The 20,230-nt window shown below is 56.1% G+C and overlaps 2 protein-coding genes across 2 annotated transcripts in view; one reads left to right on the top strand and one right to left on the bottom strand.

Moving 5' to 3' along the window:
- Positions 1-4,163: 4,163 nt before the first annotated feature.
- On the bottom strand, positions 4,164-9,038 carry LOC119958391 (T-complex protein 1 subunit theta-like). The gene is made up of 2 exons (XM_038786894.1): positions 8,895-9,038; positions 4,164-5,893 (listed from the first exon to the last, which is right to left on the bottom strand). The coding sequence occupies exon 2, from the start codon at positions 5,888-5,890 to the stop codon at positions 4,238-4,240; it is 1,653 nt and encodes a 550-aa protein (XP_038642822.1). The 5' UTR covers positions 5,891-5,893; positions 8,895-9,038; the 3' UTR covers positions 4,164-4,237.
- A 7,132-nt stretch (positions 9,039-16,170) lies between these two features.
- The window catches only part of dnah2 (dynein, axonemal, heavy chain 2), a 239,036-nt gene continuing 234,976 nt past the window's right edge, over positions 16,171-20,230 (top strand). Inside the window, 1 exon segment of the mRNA XM_038786796.1 lies at positions 16,171-16,304. The gene's annotated coding sequence lies outside the window, so the exon portion shown is untranslated.

Below are 20,230 nucleotides of genomic sequence, written 5' to 3'. Positions count from 1 at the left end.
GGGGGGGGCGGGAAAGCTACCAAAGTGCAGTTGGTTAGGAGTCACAAGGTCAACGTAACCCCTTCAATGGCACTTTCCCAACCCAAGGCCTCTATCATCAGGATAGGCATGGGCAGCAGACCCATTCACCAACCCACTCACCATTCTCACTGGGAACACCCTCCCTAACAGCACGGTAGGTGTACCTACAGGGACTGCAGCAATTCAAGATGGAGGCTCACCCCCACCTTCACATGGGGCAATTTGGAATGGGCTGCTGACCTAGCCAGCGATGGGCCCAGGAATGGAATAGTGTAGAGGGAGCTTTACTCTGTATCTAACCCCGTGTTGTACCTGTCCTGGGAGTGTTTGATGGGGACAGTGTAGAGGGAGCTTTACTCTGTATCTAACCCCGTGCTGTACCTGTCCTGGGAGTGTTTGATGGGGACAGTGTAGAGGGAGCTTTACTCTGTATCTAACCCCGTGCTGTACCTGTCCTGGGAGTGTTTGATGGGGACAGTGTAGAGGGAGCTTTACTCTGTATCTAACCCCGTGCTGTAGCTGTCCTGGGAGTGTTGATGGGGACAGTGTAGAGGGAGCTTTACTCTGTATCTAACCCCGTGCTGTACCTGCCCTGGGAGTGTTTGATGGGGACAGTGTAGAGGGAGCTTTACTCTGTATCTAACCCCGTGCTGTACCTGTCCTGGGAGTGTTTGATGGGGACAGTGTAGAGGGAGCTTTACTCTGTATCTAACCCGTGCTGTAGCTGTCCTGGGAGTGTTTGATGGGGACAGTGTAGAGGGAGCTTTACTCTGTATCTAACCCCGTGCTGTAGCTGTCCTGGGAGTGTTTGATGGGGACAGTGTAGAGGGAGCTTTACTCTGTATCTAACCCCGTGCTGTACCTGTCCTGGGAGTGTTTGATGGGGACAGTGTAGAGGGAGCTTTACTCTGTATCTAACCCCGTGCTGTACCTGTCCTGGGAGTGTTTGACGGGGACAGTGTAGAGGGAGCTTTACTCTGTATCTAACCCGTGCTGTACCTGCCCTGGGAGTGTTTGATGGGGACAGTGTAGAGGGAGCTTTACTCTGTATCTAACCCCGTGCTGTACCTGGCCTGGGAGTGTTTGATGGGGACAGTGTAGAGGAAGCTTTACTCTGTATCTAACCCCGTGCTGTACCTGTCCTGGGAGTGTTTGATGGAGACAGTGTAGACGGAGCTTTACTCTGTATCTAACCCCGTGCTGTCCCTGTCCTGGGAGTGTTTGATGGGGACAGTGTAGAGGGAGCTTTACTCTGTATCTAACCCCGTGCTATACCTGTCCTGGGAGTGTTTGATGGAGACAGTGTAGACGGAGCTTTACTCTGTATCTAACCCCGTGCTGTCCCTGTCCTGGGAGTGTTTGATGGGGACAGTGTAGAGGGAGTTTTACTCTGGATCTAACCCTGTGCTGTACCTGTCCTGGGAGTGTTTGATGGAGACAGTGTAGAGGGAGCTTTACTCTGTATCTAACCCCGTGCTGTACCTGTCCTGGGAGTGTTTGATGGGGACAGTGTAGAGGGAGCTTTACTCTGTATCTAACCCCGTGCTATACCTGTCCTGGGAGTGTTTGATGGGGACAGTGTAGAGGAAGCTTTACTCTGTATCTAACCCCGTGCTGTACCTGGCCTGGGAGTGTTTGATGGGGACAGTGTAGAGGGAGCTTTACTCTGTATCTAACCCCGTGCTGTACCTGTCCTGGGAGTGTTTGATGGGGACAGTGTAGAGGGAGCTTTACTCTGTATCTAACCCCGTGCTGTACCTGTCCTGGGAGTGTTTGATGGGGACAGTGTAGAGGGAGCTTTACTCTGTATCTAACCCCGTGCTGTACCTGTCCTGGGAGTGTTTGATGGGGACAGTGTAGAGGGAGCTTTACTCTGTATCTAACCCCGTGCTGTACCTGTCCTGGGAGTGTTTGATGGGGACAGTGCAGAGGGAGCCTTACTCTGTATCTAACCCCGTGCTGTACCTGTCCTGGGAGTGTTTGATGGGTCAGTGTAGAGGGAGCTTTACTCTGTATCTAACCCCGTGCTGTACCTGTCCTGGGAGTGTTTGATGGGGACAGTGTAGAGGGGGCTTTACTCTGTATCTAACCCCGTGCTGTACCTGTCCTGGGAGTGTTTGATGGGGACAGTATAGAGGGAGCTTTACTCTGTATCTAACCCCGTGCTGTACCTGTCCTGGGAGTGTTTGATGGGGACAGTGCAGAGGGAGCTTTACTCTGTATCTAACCCCGTGCTGTACCTGTCCTGGGAGTGTTTGATGGGGACAGTGTAGAGGGAGCTTTACTCTGTATCTAACCCCGTGCTGTACCTGTCCTGGGAGTGTTTGATGGGGACAGTGTAGAGGGAGCTTTACTCTGTATCTAACCCCGTGCTGTACCTGTCCTGGGAGTGTTTGATGGGGACAGTGCAGAGGGAGCCTTACTCTGTATCTAACCCCGTGCTGTACCTGTCCTGGGAGTGTTTGATGGGGACAGTGTAGAGGGAGCTTTACTCTGTATCTAACCCCGTGCTGTACCTGTCCTGGGAGTGTTTGATGGGGACAGTGTAGAGGGGGCTTTACTCTGTATCTAACCCCGTGCTGTACCTGTCCTGGGAGTGTTTGATGGGGACAGTATAGAGGGAGCTTTACTCTGTATCTAACCCCGTGCTGTACCTGTCCTGGGAGTGTTTGATGGGGACAGTGCAGAGGGAGCTTTACTCTGTATCTAACCCCGTGCTGTACCTGTCCTGGGAGTGTTTGATGGGGACAGTGTAGAGGGAGCTTTACTCTGTATCTAACCCCGTGCTGTACCTGTCCTGGGAGTGTTTGATGGGGACAGTGTAGAGGGAGCTTTACTCTGTATCTAACCCCGTGCTGTACCTGTCCTGGGAGTGTTTGATGGGGACAGTGTAGAGGAAGCTTTACTCTGTATCTAACCCCGTGCTGTACCTGTCCTGGGAGTGTTTGATGGGGACAGTGTAGAGGGAGCTTTACTCTGTATCTAACCCCGTGCTGTACCTGTCCTGGGAATGTTTGATGGGGACAGTGTAGAGGGAGCTTTACTCTGTATCTAACCCCGTGCTGTATCTGTCCTGGGAGTGTTTGATGGGGACAGTGTAGAGGGAGCTTTACTCTGTATCTAACCCCGTGCTGTACCTGTCCTGGGAGTGTTTGATGGGGACAGTGCAGAGGGAGCCTTACTCTGTATCTAACCCCGTGCTGTACCTGTCCTGGGAGTGTTTGATGGGGACAGTGTAGAGGGAGCTTTACTCTGTATCTAACCCCGTGCTGTACCTGTCCTGGGAGTGTTTGATGGGGACAGTGTAGAGGGGGCTTTACTCTGTATCTAACCCCGTGCTGTACCTGTCCTGGGAGTGTTTGATGGGGACAGTATAGAGGGAGCTTTACTCTGTATCTAACCCCGTGCTGTACCTGTCCTGGGAGTGTTTGATGGGGACAGTGCAGAGGGAGCTTTACTCTGTATCTAACCCCGTGCTGTACCTGTCCTGGGAGTGTTTGATGGGGACAGTGTAGAGGGAGCTTTACTCTGTATCTAACCCCGTGCTGTACCTGTCCTGGGAGTGTTTGATGGGGACAGTGTAGAGGGAGCTTTACTCTGTATCTAACCCCGTGCTGTACCTGTCCTGGGAGTGTTTGATGGGGACAGTGTAGAGGGAGCTTTACTCTGTATCTAACCCCGTGCTGTACCTGTCCAGGGAGTGTTTGATGGGGACAGTGTAGAGGGAGCTTTACTCTGTATCTAACCCCGTGCTGTACCTGTCCTGGGAGTGTTTGATGGGGACAGTTTAGAAATTCCAAACTTATAGTATTGAATTTGGGCTGGGCAACGGGATTAAGGGTTATGGAATTGTATTTGGGTTGTCCACGATCTATTTAAATGGTGGGAGAGTCTCGATGGGTTGAATGGCCTCCCTGGCCTCACCACCCGGCTCCTGGGCCTGGGTTTGCTGCTGCTGAACCCTCTCCCTCCACCAGGGGGAACAGTTTCCCTCTCTCGACCCGATCGAATCCTTTAACCCTTCGATTCGGTCCCCCCCCCCCTCAGTCTCCTGCACTCGAGGGAAAACAAGCCTGGTCTGCGTTCTGTGTAGGGACGTCCCGCTCTGCGAAATGAAGTTAACTGAGTGAGAGATTAAGGCGGTGGAGGCAGAGATAGTTTTATTTGTTCAGAGGCTGTGTTTGTTGATGTTGGATCTCCGCGAGGCGGCCCCAGCTCAGTCGATCTGGTCGGACGGCTCGTCCCAGTTGGGGTTGTCACCGCGGGGCTTGGGCCCTCCCGATTTCTTGGCCATGATGATCTGGTCGACGCTCAGCACCGTGATGGCCGCGTTGGTGGCCAGCTTGATGGCCGACTGCTTGACAAGGAAGGGGTCCCAGATGCCAGCCTGCGCTGCGTCCAGCACCCCTGCGCCGCCCGCCTCCACGTCGAAGCCCATGTTGCGGCCCCCCTCCTGGTGAATGGCGTAGAGTTTGGCGATGGCCTGACGCTCCTGGTTGCCCGTGTTCTGCACCAGCGCCGCGGCCACAGACTCAAAGGAGCGGGCGTAGTCCTGGATGGCGTATTGATCCAGCCCCGGGCACGTCGCTCCGTAGGATGCCACCTGGACGGCCAGTTCTATCTCCGTGGCTCCGGCCCCCGGGAGCATGCGCCCGTCCTGGCTCAGCGTCTTGTAGGTGTTGACCCCGTCCTTGATGGCCTCCTCGATGTTGTCCTGCAGGCTCTGGGTGGAGCCCCGGAGCAGGATGGTGGAGACGCCGCTGCCTTGCTGCTCCTGCTCGAAGATCACCACCTGCGTGTCGCCGATCTCCTTCAGGTACACGTGGTCGCAGTGGCCCACCTCCTCGGGAGCCGGGGCTCCCAGCTTCAGCAGGGGCGTGGCCTTCACCGACTTGCCCAGCCTCATCAGGTCGTACCGCGAGTGGAGCCTCACCACCATCAGCTGGTGCTTGTCGGCGTAGTGGAGGGCCAGGTCGCCCACCTTGCCACCCACCACCAGCACCTTGACCCCGGCCTCCACCAACTCCCGGACCTGGGCCTCCATCAGCCTCTCCTCACCGTCTCCAAATCCCAGCATGTCCGCTGCCCCCTGCATCAGGATGGTGCCCTTCGTTTCGGTCTTGGACAGCTCGAAAGGGCAGCTGTAGATGACCACGCGGGCGTCCCTCACCGACGTGACCAGGCTCTCTGTCTCCTTCTTGAAGGCCATGCCCCCCAGCACCAGGGAGTCGGTCACCCCGGCACCCAGCAGCTTGCAGACCCGGACCATGTCAGCGTCGAAGACCCCGGAGTCCGACATGACGGTGACACAGCTCTTGGCCACCAGCCCGCACAGGAAGTCCTCATAGCCGCATTGTTTGCTCATGATGGGGGTCCGCAGGGCCGGGCCCACCTCCTTCAGGTCCCACGGGTTCTCCAGGGTGGCGCAGCAGAGGGTCTCCAGGACCTCCAGGGCCCGCCGGCAGCCCTTGTGGAAGCCCCTGATCACCTCGGGCACGGAGAGCCCGCTCTGCAGCAGCCCGCCCGCCCTCTCCAGCAGTGAGCCGGCCAGGATGAGCACCAGGGTCCTCCCGTCGCCCACCTCCTCCTCCTGCGTCTTCATTGCCAGCACCATCATGTTGGCAGCCGGGTGCTCGATCTGGAACTCGCGCAGCACCGTGGTGCTGTCCCCCGTCACCAGGATCTTCTGCAGGTGATTGATCACCAGCTTGTTGAGGCCACTCGGCCCGTACGTGGCTTGAAGCGACTGCGCCAGCTCCTTGCAGGCTGCGATGTTGCGAAACACTACCTCCTCCAATCCACTGAAGTACCGGGCTCCGCTGGTCAGCATCTGCAGGTAACCAGGCGGCTTCGGCACGTGGCTCGCCATCTCCTGTTCAGGGCAAAAGAATCAACAGTCAAATTGGAGTCCATCTCTCTGTTCCTCAATCTGCCTCTCCCCAGCTCTCTCTGTCGCTCGGTACAGCACGGGGTTAGATACAGAGTAAAGCTCCCACTACACTGTCCCCATCAAACACTCCCAGGACAGGTACAGCACGGGGTTAGATACAGAGTAAAGCTCCCTCTACACTGTCCCCATCAAACATTCCCAGGACAGGTACAGCACGGGGTTAGATACAGAGTAAAGCTCCCTCTACACTGTCCCCATCAACACTCCCAGGACAGGGACAGCACGGGGTTAGATACAGAGTAAAGCTCCCTCTACACTGTCCCCATCAAACACTCCCAGGACAGGTACAGCACGGGGTTAGATACAGAGTAAAGCTCCCTCTACACTGTCCCCATCAAACACTCCCAGGACAGGTACAGCACGGGGTTAGATACAGAGTAAAGCTCCCTCTACACTGTCCCCATCAAACACTCCCAGGACCTGTACAGCACGGGATTAGATACAGAGTAAAGCCCCCTCTACACTGTCCCCATCAAACACTCCCAGGACAGGTACAGCACGGGGTTAGATACAGAGTAAAGCTCCCTCTACACTGTCCCCATCAAACACTCCCAGGGCAGGTCAGTGATTCCCGGAGACCTACAGACTCAGGGACTAACTCAATTGTTCACTGGGTGATTATTGAAAGTGAAAAAGACCTGGAGTCTGTGATAAGTGGGAAGCTCTGTGAACGTTGACAAGGACACAGACACTGACAGGCAATTATCATTAATCATTTAATAACAATTCAACCAAATTATTCATGGCTTGATTATTAATTGCTATTGCACAAAGGGTTCGCAGTAGAAAGATGTAATCGAATGAAATGGGGACAGGTGGAGGCAATGTGGTCCGTGACACGTCCTCCCCCATTCACTGCGATCATGACGAACTCTTGCTTCAATCCCTCTTCCCCTCTTCGGTGTTCCCAACTCTCCCGGATTGCCCTGGGACCCCACAGGTGTTGACGGTCAATCTTTGGCCCAACCCCGGAGAGGAATCCCTGGGACCTTGCAAGTGCGGTGGGTTTTTTTTTCCCCGTCGTTTGCTTCGAATATTAGTCATGTGACTTCGCTTAGTCATGTGACGGGACCTCCAGCCCCGATCCCTCGATTGCCCTGAGCCTCTGAACATCTTCTCCGTTCCAATCACAACTCACTCTGGAGTGTTTCTGGAAACTACGTTACGTGTGGGCAGCACGGTAGCACAAGTGGCTAGCACTGTGGCTTCACAGCGCCAGGGTCCCAAGTTCAATTCCCCGCTGGGTCACTGTGCGTGCGGAGTCTGCACGTTCTCCCTGTGTCTGCGTGGGTTTCCTCCGGTTTCCTCCCACAGTCCAAAGACGTGCAGGTTAGGTGGATTGGCCGTGATAAATTGCCCTTAGTGTCCAAAGACGTTGGGAGGGGTTGTTGGGTTGTGGGGGTGGGGGCTTAAGTGGGTCATTGCAGACTCAATGGGCCGAATGGCCTCCTTCTGCACTGTCTGTTCTCTGTGGATGTCATAACACTGGAAAGGGTGCGGAGGAGATTTAACATAACCTTTATTGTCACAAGCAGGCTTACATTAACACTGCAATGAAGTTACTGTGAAAAGCCCCTAGTCACCACATTCCGGCGCCTGTTCGGGTACACGGAGGGAGAATTGAGAATTCTCAGCTGGTACGGGAATTGAACCCGCACTGCTGGCCTTGTTCTGCGTCACAAACTATCTGTCTAGCCCACTGAGCTAAACCAGACCCTCAGGATGTTGTCTGGACTGGAGAGGTTTAGCGATGAAGAGGGATTGGATAGACTGGGATTGTTTTCCTCGGAGCACAGGAGACTGAGGGGGAGGGGGGACATGATTGAGATGTATCAAATTATAAGGGACACGGATAGAGTCGACAGGAAGAAACTTTTCCCCTTGGTAGAGGGATCAATGACCAGGGGGCAGAGATTGAAGGTAAGGAGGCAGGGCGTTTTTTAATTTAAAAAATAAATTTAGAGTACCCAATTCAATTTTTCCAGTTAAGGGGCAATTTAGCCTGGCCAATCCACCTAGCCTGCACATCTTTGGGTTGTGGGGGGCGAAACCCACGCAGACACGGGGAGAATGTGCAAACTCCACACGGACAGTGACCCAGAGCCGGGATTGAACCCGGGACCTCGGCCCCGTGAGGCAGCAGTGCTAACCCACTGTGCCACCCTGCCAGCCTCGGGGCACAGATTTAAGGGAAGGGGCAGGAGGTTTAGAGGCACGTGAGGAAACAGCCAGAGGGTGGAGGGTGCCTGGAACTCGCTGCCTGACAGGGGGGTGGAGGCAGAGACCCTCAAAACATCTCAGAAATATTTAGGTGCGCTATTGCGATCCCAGGGCAGACAGGCCTATGGGTCAAGTGCTGGGAAATGGGATTCATAGAATTCACAGTGCAGAAGGAGGCCATTCGGCCCATCGAGACCGCACCGGCTCTTGGAAAGAGCACCCTACCCAAGGTCAACACCTCCACCCTATCCCCATAACCCAGTAACCCCCACCCAACACTAAGGGCAAGTTTGGACACTAAGGGCAATTTATCATGGCCAATCCACCCTAACCTGCACATCTTTGGACTGTGGGAGGAAACCGGAGCACCCGGAGGAAACCCACGCAGACACGGGGGAGGACGTGCAGACTCCGCACAGACAGTGACCCAAGCCGGAATCGAACCTGGGACCCTGGAGCTGTGAAGCCATTGTGCTATCCACAATGCTACCGTGCTGCCCGTAAATTGGAATAATTAGGATGTTGTTTCTGACCGGCGCCGACTCGATGGGCCGAAGGGCCTTTTCTGTGCTGTACGACTCCAGGACGACTCTCGGGGAGAGAATCTCAAATGTTCTCGAGTGAAGAATTTTCCCCTTTCGTCACTCGCAAATAATTACCCTGTCACGTTGCCCTTCTTAAGCATTAAGCCTGCCTTGCTTACCTTGGATAGGGAAGATTTTATTGGATATTGAGGTACACCAGGCCCAGTAGTTTCTTTGCCTTTTGGGCTGTTCTGTGTGTGGACTAGCTACGTTGGCGATAACCTTGAATCCATGGAGCATCCTAATGTTTCGGTTACTTTGTCGGAGCCTTCTTTGAATTTGAAAGCAAACTTGCTTTGTGATGCCGTGGAGGTGATTGTCTCCAAGCTGCTGGTTCCAACGTCCAAACGTAGGGGCTGACGGAACATTGACCCAGTGATGCAGGTCAGCGAAGGGTCTCGACGGGGGCGGATGTGGACAAAATGTTCCAACTTGCAGGCGGGAGCAGGGCCATCAGGGGAAACGGTCGCCCCCCCCCGCCCCGATCAATCCTGAGAGGGAATTCAGGAGGAACAGCTCCATCCAGAGAGTGGGGAGAATGTGGGACTCCCTCCCACGGGGAGTGGGGAGAATGTGGGACTCCCTCCCATGGGGAGTGGGGAGAATGTGGGACTCGCTCCCACGGGGAGTGGGGAGAATGTGGGACTCGCTCTCACGGGAAGTGGGGAGAATGTGGGACTGGCTCCCACGGGGAGTGGGGAGAATGTGGGACTCCCTCCCACGGGGAGTGGGGAGAATGTGGGACTCGCTCCCACGGGGAACATAGAACAGTACAGCACAGAACAGGCCCTTCGGCCCTCAATGTTGTGCCGAGCCATGATCACCCTACTCAAACCCATGTATCCACCCTATACCCGTAACCCAACAATCCCCCCTTAACCTTACTTTTTATTAGGACACTACGGGCAATTTAGCATGGCCAATCCACCTAACCTGCATATCTTTGGACTGTGGGAGGAAACCAGAGCACCCGGAGGAAACCCACGCACACAGGGGGAGGACGTGCAGACTCCACACAGACAGTGACCCAGCCGGGAATCGAACCTGGGACCCTGGAGCTGTGAAGCATTTATGCTAACCACCATGCTACCCTGCTGCCCCTGAGTGGGGAGAATGTGGGACTCCCTCCCACGGGGAGTGGGGAGAATGTGGGACTCGCTCCCACGGGGAGTGGGGAGACTGTGGGACTGGCTCCCACGGGGAGTGGGGAGAATGTGGGATTCGCTCCCACAGGGAGTGGGGGAGAATGTGGGACTCGCTCCCACGGGGAGCGGAGAGATTGGGGAACTTAAAATGCTGGTAAATGATTCCCAGCTAAACTTTCTCTTTACATCATCTCCCTCGATATGTGTATTGGTCCCTGAGCTGGTGTCTGTGTCGATGTGTCTGTGAGTGTTGTGTGTGTGTTGATGTGTGACTGAATGCGTGTGCGTCGGAGTGTGTACCTTTGTGTGTGTCTCTGTGAGCATGTGTGTGAGTTTCTGTCTATGTTTGTGCGGTAGTCAGCGTGCGTGTGTGTGTGTGTTTGTCTGTGAATGTGTCTGTTTGGAGTGCGAGTGTGAAAGATGTGCTCGATGGTTGACTGTAGTATTTCGAAAACCGCCTCATGTCATGCCCTGCAAACCATTTGTCGCAAGCGAGCCATGGCACTGAACGTTGGGCTGGCTCGTCGACTACCTGGGGCATCCCAGTGGGTCTATAATCATGTATCCACTACTCCCCAGCAGGGGATCGCCTTACAGACAGCCTGAGGGACCATTGCTGGTGTGTATACACACCTGGAGCGGCGGCACGACAGCACAGTGGTTAGCACTGTTGCTTCACAGCGCCGGGGTCCCAGGTTCGATTCCCGGCTTGTGTCACTGTCGGTGCGGAGTCTGCACGTTCTCCCCGTGTCTGCGTGGGTTTCCTCCGGACGCTCCGGTTTCCTCCCACAAGTCCCGACAGACGTGCTTGTTGGGTGAATTGGACATTCTGAATTCTCCCTCTGTGTACCCGAACAGGCGCCGGAATGTGGCGACTAGGGGATTTTCACAGCAACTTCACTACAGTGTTAATGTCAGCCTCAGTAAGTGTTAAGTGTTAATTGGGGCCTCACGGTAGCATGGTGGTTAGCATCAATGCTTCACAGCTCCAGGGTCCCAGGTTCGATTCCTGGCTGGGTCACTGTCTGTGTGGAGTCTGCACGTCCTCCCCCTGTGTGCGTGGGTTTCCTCCGGGTGCTCCGGTTTCCTCCCACAGTCCAAAGATGTGCGGGTTAGGTGGATTGGCCATGCTAAATTGCCCGTAGTGTAAGGTTAATGGGGGGGGATTGTTGGGTTACGGGTATACGGGTTACGTGGGTTTGAGTAGGGTGATCATTGCTCGGCACAACATTGAGGGCCGAAGGGCCTGTTCTGTGCTGTACTGTTCTATGTTCTATGTTCTAAGCCGGCTTGTGACAATAATAAAGATTATTATTATTATCCACACTTGTCTGTGAATATATGGGGTGGTCAGCAGAAATGTATTCATACATCAAGCATATGGTTCCCTGAGGGTGAAGGGTCAGGGTGAAGCGAGGGGGGGTGAAGGGTCAGGGTGAAGCGGGGGGGGTGAAGGGTCAGGGTGAAGCGGGGGGGTGAAGGGGCAGGGTGAAGTGCGGGGAGGGGGATGCTTGGAGTGCCAGGGGGTAACAGCTGAACAGGGTATTTGCCCAGTGTGAGTTTCAAAGTAGCGCCGAGCTCTAACGTCTGTGCTTTGTGCTGTTCAGGTTGCAAGGGCAGCAGAGATGTGGAGGTGACGCTGCACAGGTCCCATTAGTAAAGATGACAGGTTAACATTGAAACCGAGTGAGGGAGACAGTGACGGGGGGGGGGGGGGGCTTTGCTGATTGAATTAATCAGTATTATGCCGTCAGCTCGTGCCGCACGGTGGCAGATGGCCCACTGATTACCCAGCCACTGGGCATGGTGCCAGGAGCCAGGCACTCACCCCCCCCCCCCCCCCCCCCCCCCCCCCCCCCCAACCCCCCTTTCCCTCCCCAAATGCAGCACGGTAGCACAGTGGATAGCACAATTGCTTCACAGCGCCAGGGTCCCAGGTTCGATTCCCGGCTTGGGTCACTGTCCGTGCGGAGTCTGCACATCCTCCCCGTGTCTGCGTGGGTTTCCTCCGGGTGCTCCGGTTTCCTCCCACAGTCCAAAGATGTGCAGGTTAGGTGGATTGGCCATGATAAATTGCCCTGCGTGACCAAAATTGCCCTTAGTGTTGGGTGGGGTTCCTGGGTTGTGGGGATAGGGTGGAGGTGTTGACCTTGGGTAGGGTGCTCTTTCCAAGAGCCGGTGCAGACTCGATGGGCCGAATGGCCTCCTTCTGTCCTGTAAATTCTATGATAATCTATGATTAATCTAGGACAACGCTTCGGCACAACATTGTGGGCTGAATGGCCTGTTCTGTGCTGTATTTTTCTATGTTCTGTGTTCTCATGCCAGCAGGCACCTTCCAATCCGACTGTGCCCAGCGCCGACATTACCTCTCGACGTCACGTCGCACACTGCGGGTAAAACCTTCAGTGCAGGGCAATGGGACAGGTGGGAGCGTGAGAGGGATAGATCGATGGCTCACTGGTTCCTGTCACAACATCACAATGTCCCAAAGCGCTTCACAGCACCTTGGTGAGTTGCTGCAGTGCATCTTGTAGACGGTACACACGGCTGCCACTGTGCGTCGGTGGTGGAGGGAGTGAATGTTTGTGGAAGGGGGGGGGGGCAATCAAGCGGGGCTGCTTTGTCCTGGATGGTGTTGAGCTTCTTGAGTGTTGTTGGAGCTGCGCTCATCCAGGCAAGTGGAGAGTCTCCCATCACACTCCTGACTTGTGCCTTGTAGATGGTGGACAGGCTTTGGGGGGGGTCAGGAGGTGAGTTACTCTCCGCAGGATTCCCAGCCTCTGACCTGCCCTGGTAGCCACAGTATTAATGTGGCTGGGTCCAGTTCAGTGTCTGATCAATGGTAACCCCCAGGATGGTGATTGTGGGGATTCAGCGATGGTAACGCCATTGAATGTCAAGGGGCGATGGTTAGATCCTCTCTTGTAGGAGATGGTCATTGCCTGGCACTTGTGTGGCGCAAATGTGATTTGCCACTTCAGCCCAAGCCTGGACATTGGATTGGATTTTATTTATTGTCACATGTATCGAGGTGCAGTGAAATGTATTTTTCTGCGAGCAGCTCAACAGATCATTAAGTACATGCAAAGGAAATAAAAGAAGATACATAATAGGGCAACACAATGTAACTACATAAACACCAGCATCGGGTGAAGCATACAGGGGTACAGTGTTCATAAGAGTCCGTACGAGGGTCGTTTAGGAGTCTGGTAACAGCGGGGAAGATGCTGTTTCTCGAGTCTGTTCCTGCGTGTCTTGCTGTATTTCGACATTAGTCAACCAGGCGGGTTTTTATGACAGAGCGACAATAATTCCAGATTCTTATTGCGTTCAAATTTCAACATGCGCCGAGGTGGGATTTGAACCGGGGACCCCAGAACGTTCTGCCTGGACTTCTGTGACACCATCACTCTGCCACTGCTACCCCACTCTTCGGAGGGAAACACCGAATGTAACATCCAATCATTTTCTCCGATGATTGAACAGAGACAAAGCCCAGGGATTTTGTGGACCCTGCGCTCTCAAGGTCTATAAACTCCGGATTCACATCGATAACCGGGGCAAACACATCCTCTTCCTCACTGTCTGGCAGCGTTATCCCTTCATCCTCCAGACTGAGAGCTCATCTCCCGTTCTCACCCTCTGTAAGCATCAGCTCCTCGAAAACGGAGCCACCGGGTAACAAACAACATGCCTCATCCAGTCATGGTGACACTGCACCCACTGGCCCAGCTGCATTCCTGGTCTGACAACGCCGCGTTTTCAGAAATTCTTATCGTTGGTGGTTTCAAACCACTCCATTGCTTCGCCTCCCTCCATTTCCATAACCTCCTCCAGCCCCGACACCTTTCTCTATCTCTGTAACCTCGTCCAGCCCCTACAACCCTCCCTATCTCTCGAACCTCCTCCAGTCCCAACAACCCTCCCTATCTCTGTAACCTCCTCCAGCCCTACAACCCTCCCTCTCTCTGTAACCTCCTCCAGCCCCGACAACCCTCCCTCTCTCTGTAACCTCCTCCAGCCCCTACAACCCTCCCTATCTCTGTAACCTCCTCCAGCCCCTACACCCCTCCCTATCTCTGTAACATCCTCCAGCCCCGACAGCCCTCCCTATCTCTGTGACCTCCTCCAGCCCCTACCCCTCCCTATCTCTGTAACCTCCTCCAGCCCCGACAGCCCTCCCTATCTCTGTAACATCCTCCAGCCCCGACAGCCCTCCCTATCTCTGTGACCTCCTCCAGCCCCTACACCCCTCCCTATCTCTGTAATCTCCTCCACCCCCAATAACCCTCCCTAACTCTGTAACCTCCTCCAGTCCCTACACCCCTCACTATCTCTGTAACCTCCTCCAGCCCCTACACTCCTCCTTACCTCTCTAACCTCCCCCGGCCCCTTCAGCCTCTGCAACCCTCCCTATCTCTATTAACCGCCTCCATCCAGCCCCAACAAATCTTGCTACCTCTGTAACCGTCTTCAGATTCACAACCCGCCCCCTGAGACCTCTGCCCTCCACTAATCCTGGTATGGTGAGCATCTTGGGAGAGATCCATAGAATCCTCACTGTGTAGAAGGAGCCCATTCGGCCCATGGAGTCAGCACCGGCCCTTGGAAAGAGTGCTGTACCCTGGCCCCCTCCCTCCCCCCCCCTCCCTTTAACCCCTGACCATGGCCAATCCTCCAAATGAAAATCGGCACCAATTTTTAATTTTTCTAATTAAGGGGCAACTGAGCAGGGCCAATCCACTTACCCTGCTCCTCTTTGGACTGTGGGAGGGAACCGGAGCACCCGGAGGAAACCCATGGGGAGAACGTGCAGACTCCGCACGGACAGTGATCCAAGCCGGGAATCGAACCTGGGTCCCTGGTGCCGGGGAAGGTTAATTTTCAGACAGAGCACTGGGAGCCTGGAGCGGCTTGTGGGTGGGTAGGGGGGGGGTAATCCCGGAGCTGAGGGACTGCAGGCAGGAAAAGGGCACCGTTGCCAACGGTGGCATTATTGGGGGTAGCCCAGAGGGCAGAATTGGACGAAGGGGGCAAAAATATGTGGGTGGGGGGGGGGGGGGGGGGGGGGGGGGGTGGAGGGTGCTGAAATTACCCAAGACAATTGGGCCATTTGGCCTGGAGGTCCAAATTGGCCTCCCAGGGAGCAGGGCAGTGGGGCAAGTGGACACCTGCGATGGGCTAGCATACCGATGATAGACCAAGCAGGCCAGCAGCATGGTTCGATTCCCGGACAGGCGCTGGAATGTGGCGACTAGGGGCTTTTCACAGTAACTTCATTGAAGCCTACTCGTGACAATAAGAAATGTTATTTCTGGGGCTGGTTTAGCTCATCAGGCTATAGAACATAGAACAGTACAGCACAGAACAGGCCCTTCGGCCCTCGATGTTGTGCCGAGCAATGATCACCCTACTCAAACCCACGTATCCACCCTATACCCGTAACCCAACAACCCCCCCTTAACCTTACTTTTTAGGACACTACGGGCAATTTAGCATGGCCAATCCACCTAACCCGCACATCTTTGGACTGTGGGAGGAAACCGGAGCACCCGGAGGAAACCCACGCAGACACGGGGAGGACGTGCAGACTCCGCACAGACAGTGACCCAGCCGGGAACCGAACCTGGGACCCTGGAGCTGTGAAGCATTTATGCTAACCACCATGCTACCGTGCTGCTATATCGCTGACTTTTAAAGCAGACCAAGCAGGCCAGCAGCACAGTTCGATTCCCGTACCAGCCTCCCCGAACAGGCGCCGGAATGTGGCGACTAGGGGCTTTTCACAGTAACTTCATCGAAGTCTACTCCTGACAATAAGCAATTTTCATTTCATTTCATTCAAATGGCCTCCATCATTGTGGCCACAAACCACAGAGAGGAAGCAGGGATGGGAAACCCCAGGATGCCAGTAGATTGATTTGCCTCTCTCCCCCTCATCCACACACACAACTTTAGTAAGGGGGTGGACTGTCCCTTTAAGCTCCATTCACAAATTGGAAATTGGCGCGCTCCCGTCTCCCCGGGCGACGCATAGGGGGCGGGGACGGGGTGACGAGAGATGAAAGGAAGGGCGGCACTGGCCACGCCCCCAGGCCTCAGCCACGCCCCCCCCCCAGAAACTCCATTCCCCGGCTCCGCCCACTACCACGCCCCCGCCCGCGCGGCCCCGTTGGCAGGGGAGACGGCACCAACTGCCAGCCGCCGGGCGAGCCCGCCCCGCTCTCCCATTGGGCAGGCGGGGCTCAACGGGAGGCGCCGATTGGAGGGAGCAGCCGTCGATCAGGCGGCGGAGGCGGGGCCAACGGTTCCCCGGCAACGGACAGAAAAAAATCAACCCAGAGCCGCTGGTGAGGGAGATCGGGTCAGCAGTGAGGGAGGGTCAGTGCTGAGGGAGGGTCAGTGCTGAGGGAGGGTCAGTACTGAGGGAGGGTCAGTGCTGAGGGAGGGTCAGTGCTGAGGGAGGGTCAGTACTGAGGGAGGGTCAGTACTGAGGGTCAGTGCTGAGGGAGGGTCAGTACTGAGGGAGGGTCAGTGCTGAGGGTCAGTGCTGAGGGAGGGTCAGTACTGAGGGAGGGTCAGTGCTGAGGGTCAGTGCTGAGGGAGGGTCAGTACTGAGGGTCAGTGCTGAGGGAGGGTCAGTGCTGAGGGAGGGTCAGTACTGAGGGAGGGTCAGTGCTGAGGGTCAGTGCTGAGGGAGGGTCAGTACTGAGGGTCAGTGCTGAGGGTCAGTGCTGAGGGAGATCGGGTCAGCAGTGAGGGAGGGTCAGCAGTGAGGGAGGGTCAGTACTGAGGGAGGGTCAGTGCTGAGGGTCAGTGCTGAGGGTCAGTGCTGAGGGAGATCGGGTCAGCAGTGAGGGAGGGTCAGTACTGAGGGTCAGCAGTGAGGGAGGGTCAGTACTGAGGGTCAGTGCTGAGGGTCAGTGCTGAGGGAGGGTCAGTGCTGAGGGAGGGTCAGTACTGAGGGTCAGTACTGAGGGTCAGCAGTGAGGGAGGGTCAGTACTGAGGGTCAGTACTGAGGGAGGGTCAGTACTGAGGGTCAGCAGTGAGGGAGGGTCAGTACTGAGGGTCAGTACTGAGGGAGGGTCAGCAGTGAGGGAGGGTCAGTACTGAGGGTCAGTACTGAGGGAGGGTCAGTACTGAGGGTCAGCAGTGAGGGAGGGTCAGTACTGAGGGTCAGCAGTGAGGGAGGGTCAGTGCTGAGGGAGGGTCAGTACTGAGGGTCAGTGCTGAGGGAGGGTCAGTACTGAGGGTCAGTGCTGAGGGAGGGTCAGTACTGAGGGTCAGTGCTGAGGGAGGGTCAGTACTGAGGGTCAGTACTGAGGGTCAGTACTGAGGGAGGGTCAGCAGTGAGGGAGGGTCAGTACTGAGGGTCAGTACTGAGGGAGGGTCAGCAGTGAGGGAGGGTCAGTACTGAGGGTCAGTACTGAGGGAGGGTCAGCAGTGAGGGAGGGTCAGTACTGAGGGTCAGTACTGAGGGAGGGTCAGCAGTGAGGGAGGGTCAGTACTGAGGGTCAGTGCTGAGGGGGTCAGTACTGAGGGAGGGTCAGCAGTGAGGGAGGGTCAGTACTGAGGGAGGGTCAGTACTGAGGGAGGGTCAGTACTGAGGGGGTCAGTGCTGAGGGTCAGTGCTGAGGGTCAGTGCTGAGGGAGGGTCAGTACTGAGGGTCAGTGCTGAGGGAGGGTCAGTGCTGAGGGAGGGTCAGTGCTGAGGGTCAGTACTGAGGGAGGGTCAGTGCTGAGGGTCAGTGCTGAGGGAGGGTCAGTGCTGAGGGTCAGTACTGAGGGTCAGTACTGAGGGAGGGTCAGTGCTGAGGGAGGGTCAGTGCTGAGGGTCAGTGCTGAGGGAGGGTCAGTGCTGAGGGTCAGTACTGAGGGTCAGTACTGAGGGAGGGTCAGTACTGAGGGAGGGTCAGTGCTGAGGGTCAGTGCTGAGGGAGGGTCAGTGCTGAGGCAGTACTGAGGGAGGGTCAGTGCTGAGGGTCAGTGCTGAGGGAGGGTCAGTGCTGAGGTCAGTACTGAGGGTCAGTACTGAGGGAGGGTCAGTGCTGAGGTCAGTACTGAGGGGGGTCAGTGCTGAGGGTCAGTACTGAGGGAGGGTCAGTGCTGAGGGTCAGTACTGAGGGAGGTCAGTGCTGAGGGTCAGTGCTGAGGGAGGGTCAGTACTGAGGGAGGGTCAGTGCTAGGAGGGTCAGTACTGAGGGAGGGTCAGTGCTGAGGTCAGTGCTGAGGGATCAGTACTGAGGGTCAGTACTGAGGGAGGGTCAGTGCTGAGGGTCAGTACTGAGGGAGGGTCAGTGCTGAGGGTCAGTGCTGAGGGAGGGTCAGTGCTGAGGGTCAGTACTGAGGGAGGGTCATGCTGAGGGTCAGTGCTGAGGGAGGGTCAGTGCTGAGGGTCAGTACTGAGGGTCAGTGCTGAGGGAGGGTCAGTACTGAGGGTCAGTCAGTACTGAGGGTCAGTGCTGAGGGTCAGTGCTGAGGGAGGTCAGTGCTGAGGGTCAGTGCTGAGGTCAGTCAGTGCTGAGGGTCAGTACTGAGGGTCAGTTCTGAGGGAGGGTCAGTACTGAGGGAGGGTAAGTGCAGAGGGTCAGTACTGAGGGAGGGTCAGTGCTGAGGGAGGTTCAGTACTGAGGGTCAGTGCTGAGGGTCAGTGCTGAGGGAGGGTCAGTGCTGAGGGTCAGTACTGAGGGAGGGTCAGTACTGAGGGTCAGTGCTGAGGGAGGGTCAGTGCTGAGGGTCAGTGCTGAGGGTCAGTACTGAGGGAGGGCAGTGCTGAGGTCAGTACTGAGGATCAGTGCTGGGAGGGTCGTGCTGAGGGTCAGTACTGAGGGAGGTCAGTACTGAGGGTCAGTGCTGAGGGTCAGTGCTGAGGGAGGGTCAGTACTGAGGGAGGGTCAGTGCTGAGGGAGGGTCAGTGCTGAGGGAGGTCAGTGCTGAGGGAGGGTCAGTACTGAGGGTCAGTACTGAGGGTCAGTGCTGAGGGTCAGTGTTGAGCTCAGTGCTGAGGGAGGGTCAGTGCGTGAGGGGAGGGTCAGTGCTGAGGGTCAGTACTGAGGGTCAGTACTGAGGGTCAGTACTGAGGGTCAGTGCTGAGGGTCAGTGCTGAGGGTCAGTGCTGAGGGTCAGTGCTGAGGGAGGGTCAGTGCTGAGGGAGGGTCAGTGCTGAGGGAGGGTCAGTGCTGAGGGTCAGTGCTGAGGGTCAGTACTGAGGGTCAGTGCTGAGGGTCAGTGCTGAGGGTCAGTACTGAGGGTCAGTGCTGAGAGACAGCAGTGAGGGAGGGTCAGTACTGAGGGTCACTACTGAGGGAGGGTCAGTGCAGAGGGTCAGTGTAGAGGGTCAGTGTAGAGGGTCAGTGTAGAGGGTCAGTGCAGAGGGTCAGTGTAGAGGGTCAGTGTCGAGGGTCAGTGTTGAGGGTCAGTACTGAGGGAGGGTCAGTGCTGAGGGTCAGTGCTGAGGGTCAGCAGTGAGGGAGGGTCAGTGCTGAGGGTCAGTGCCAAGGGTCAGTGCTGAGGGTCAGTACTGAGGGAGGGTCAGTGCTGAGGGTCAGTGCTGAGGGTCAGCAGTGAGGGAGGGTCAGTGCTCAGGGAGGGTCAGAGCTGAGGGCCAGTACTGAGGGTCAGTACTAAGGGAGGGTCAGTGCTGAGGGAGGGTCAGTGCTGAGGGAGGGTCAGTGCTGAGGGTCAGTACTGAGGGTCAGTACTAAGGGAGGGTCAGTGCTGAGGGAGGGTCAGTGCTGAGGAAGGGTCAGTGCTGAGGGAGGGTCAATGCTGAGGGTCAGTGCTGAGGGAGGGTCAGTGCTGAGGGAGGGTCAGTGCCGAGGGTCAGTGCTGAGGGAGGGTCAGTGCTGAGGGTCAGTACTGAGGGTCAGTACTGAGGGTCAGTACTGAGGGTCAGTACTGAGGGAGGGTCAGTGCTGAGGGTCAGTACTGAGGTTCAGTACTGAGGGAGGGTCAGTGCTGAGGGTCAGTACTGAGGGAGGGTCAGTACTGAGGGAGGTTCAGTGCTGAGGGTCAGTACTGAGGGAGGGTCAGTGCTGAGGGTCAGTGCTGAGGGAGGGTCAGTGCTGAGGGAGGGTCAGTACTGAGGGAGGGTTAGTACTGAGGGAGGGTCAGTGCTGAGGGAGAGTCAGTGCTGAGGGAGGGTCAGTGCTGAGGGTCAGTGCTGAGGGAGGGTCAGTGCTGAGGGTCAGTACTGAGGGTCAGTACTGAGGGTCAGTACTGAGGGTCAGTGCTGAGGGTCAGTACTGAGGGTCAGAACTGAGGGTCAGTACTGAGGAAGGGTCAGTACTGAGGAAGGGTCAGTACT

This window comes from Scyliorhinus canicula, chromosome 29, assembly GCF_902713615.1.
Source record: "Scyliorhinus canicula chromosome 29, sScyCan1.1, whole genome shotgun sequence".
NCBI lineage: Eukaryota > Metazoa > Chordata > Chondrichthyes > Carcharhiniformes > Scyliorhinidae > Scyliorhinus > Scyliorhinus canicula.
Note: the sequence above shows the minus strand (reverse complement) of the source record. Positions and strands in the feature narration are given on the sequence as shown.

What these genes read in the sequence shown, in the direction of transcription:
- LOC119958391 (XM_038786894.1), bottom strand. Translation starts at nt 5,890, where the DNA reads ATGGCGAGCCACGTGCCGAAGCCGCCTGGTTACCTGCAGATGCTGACC.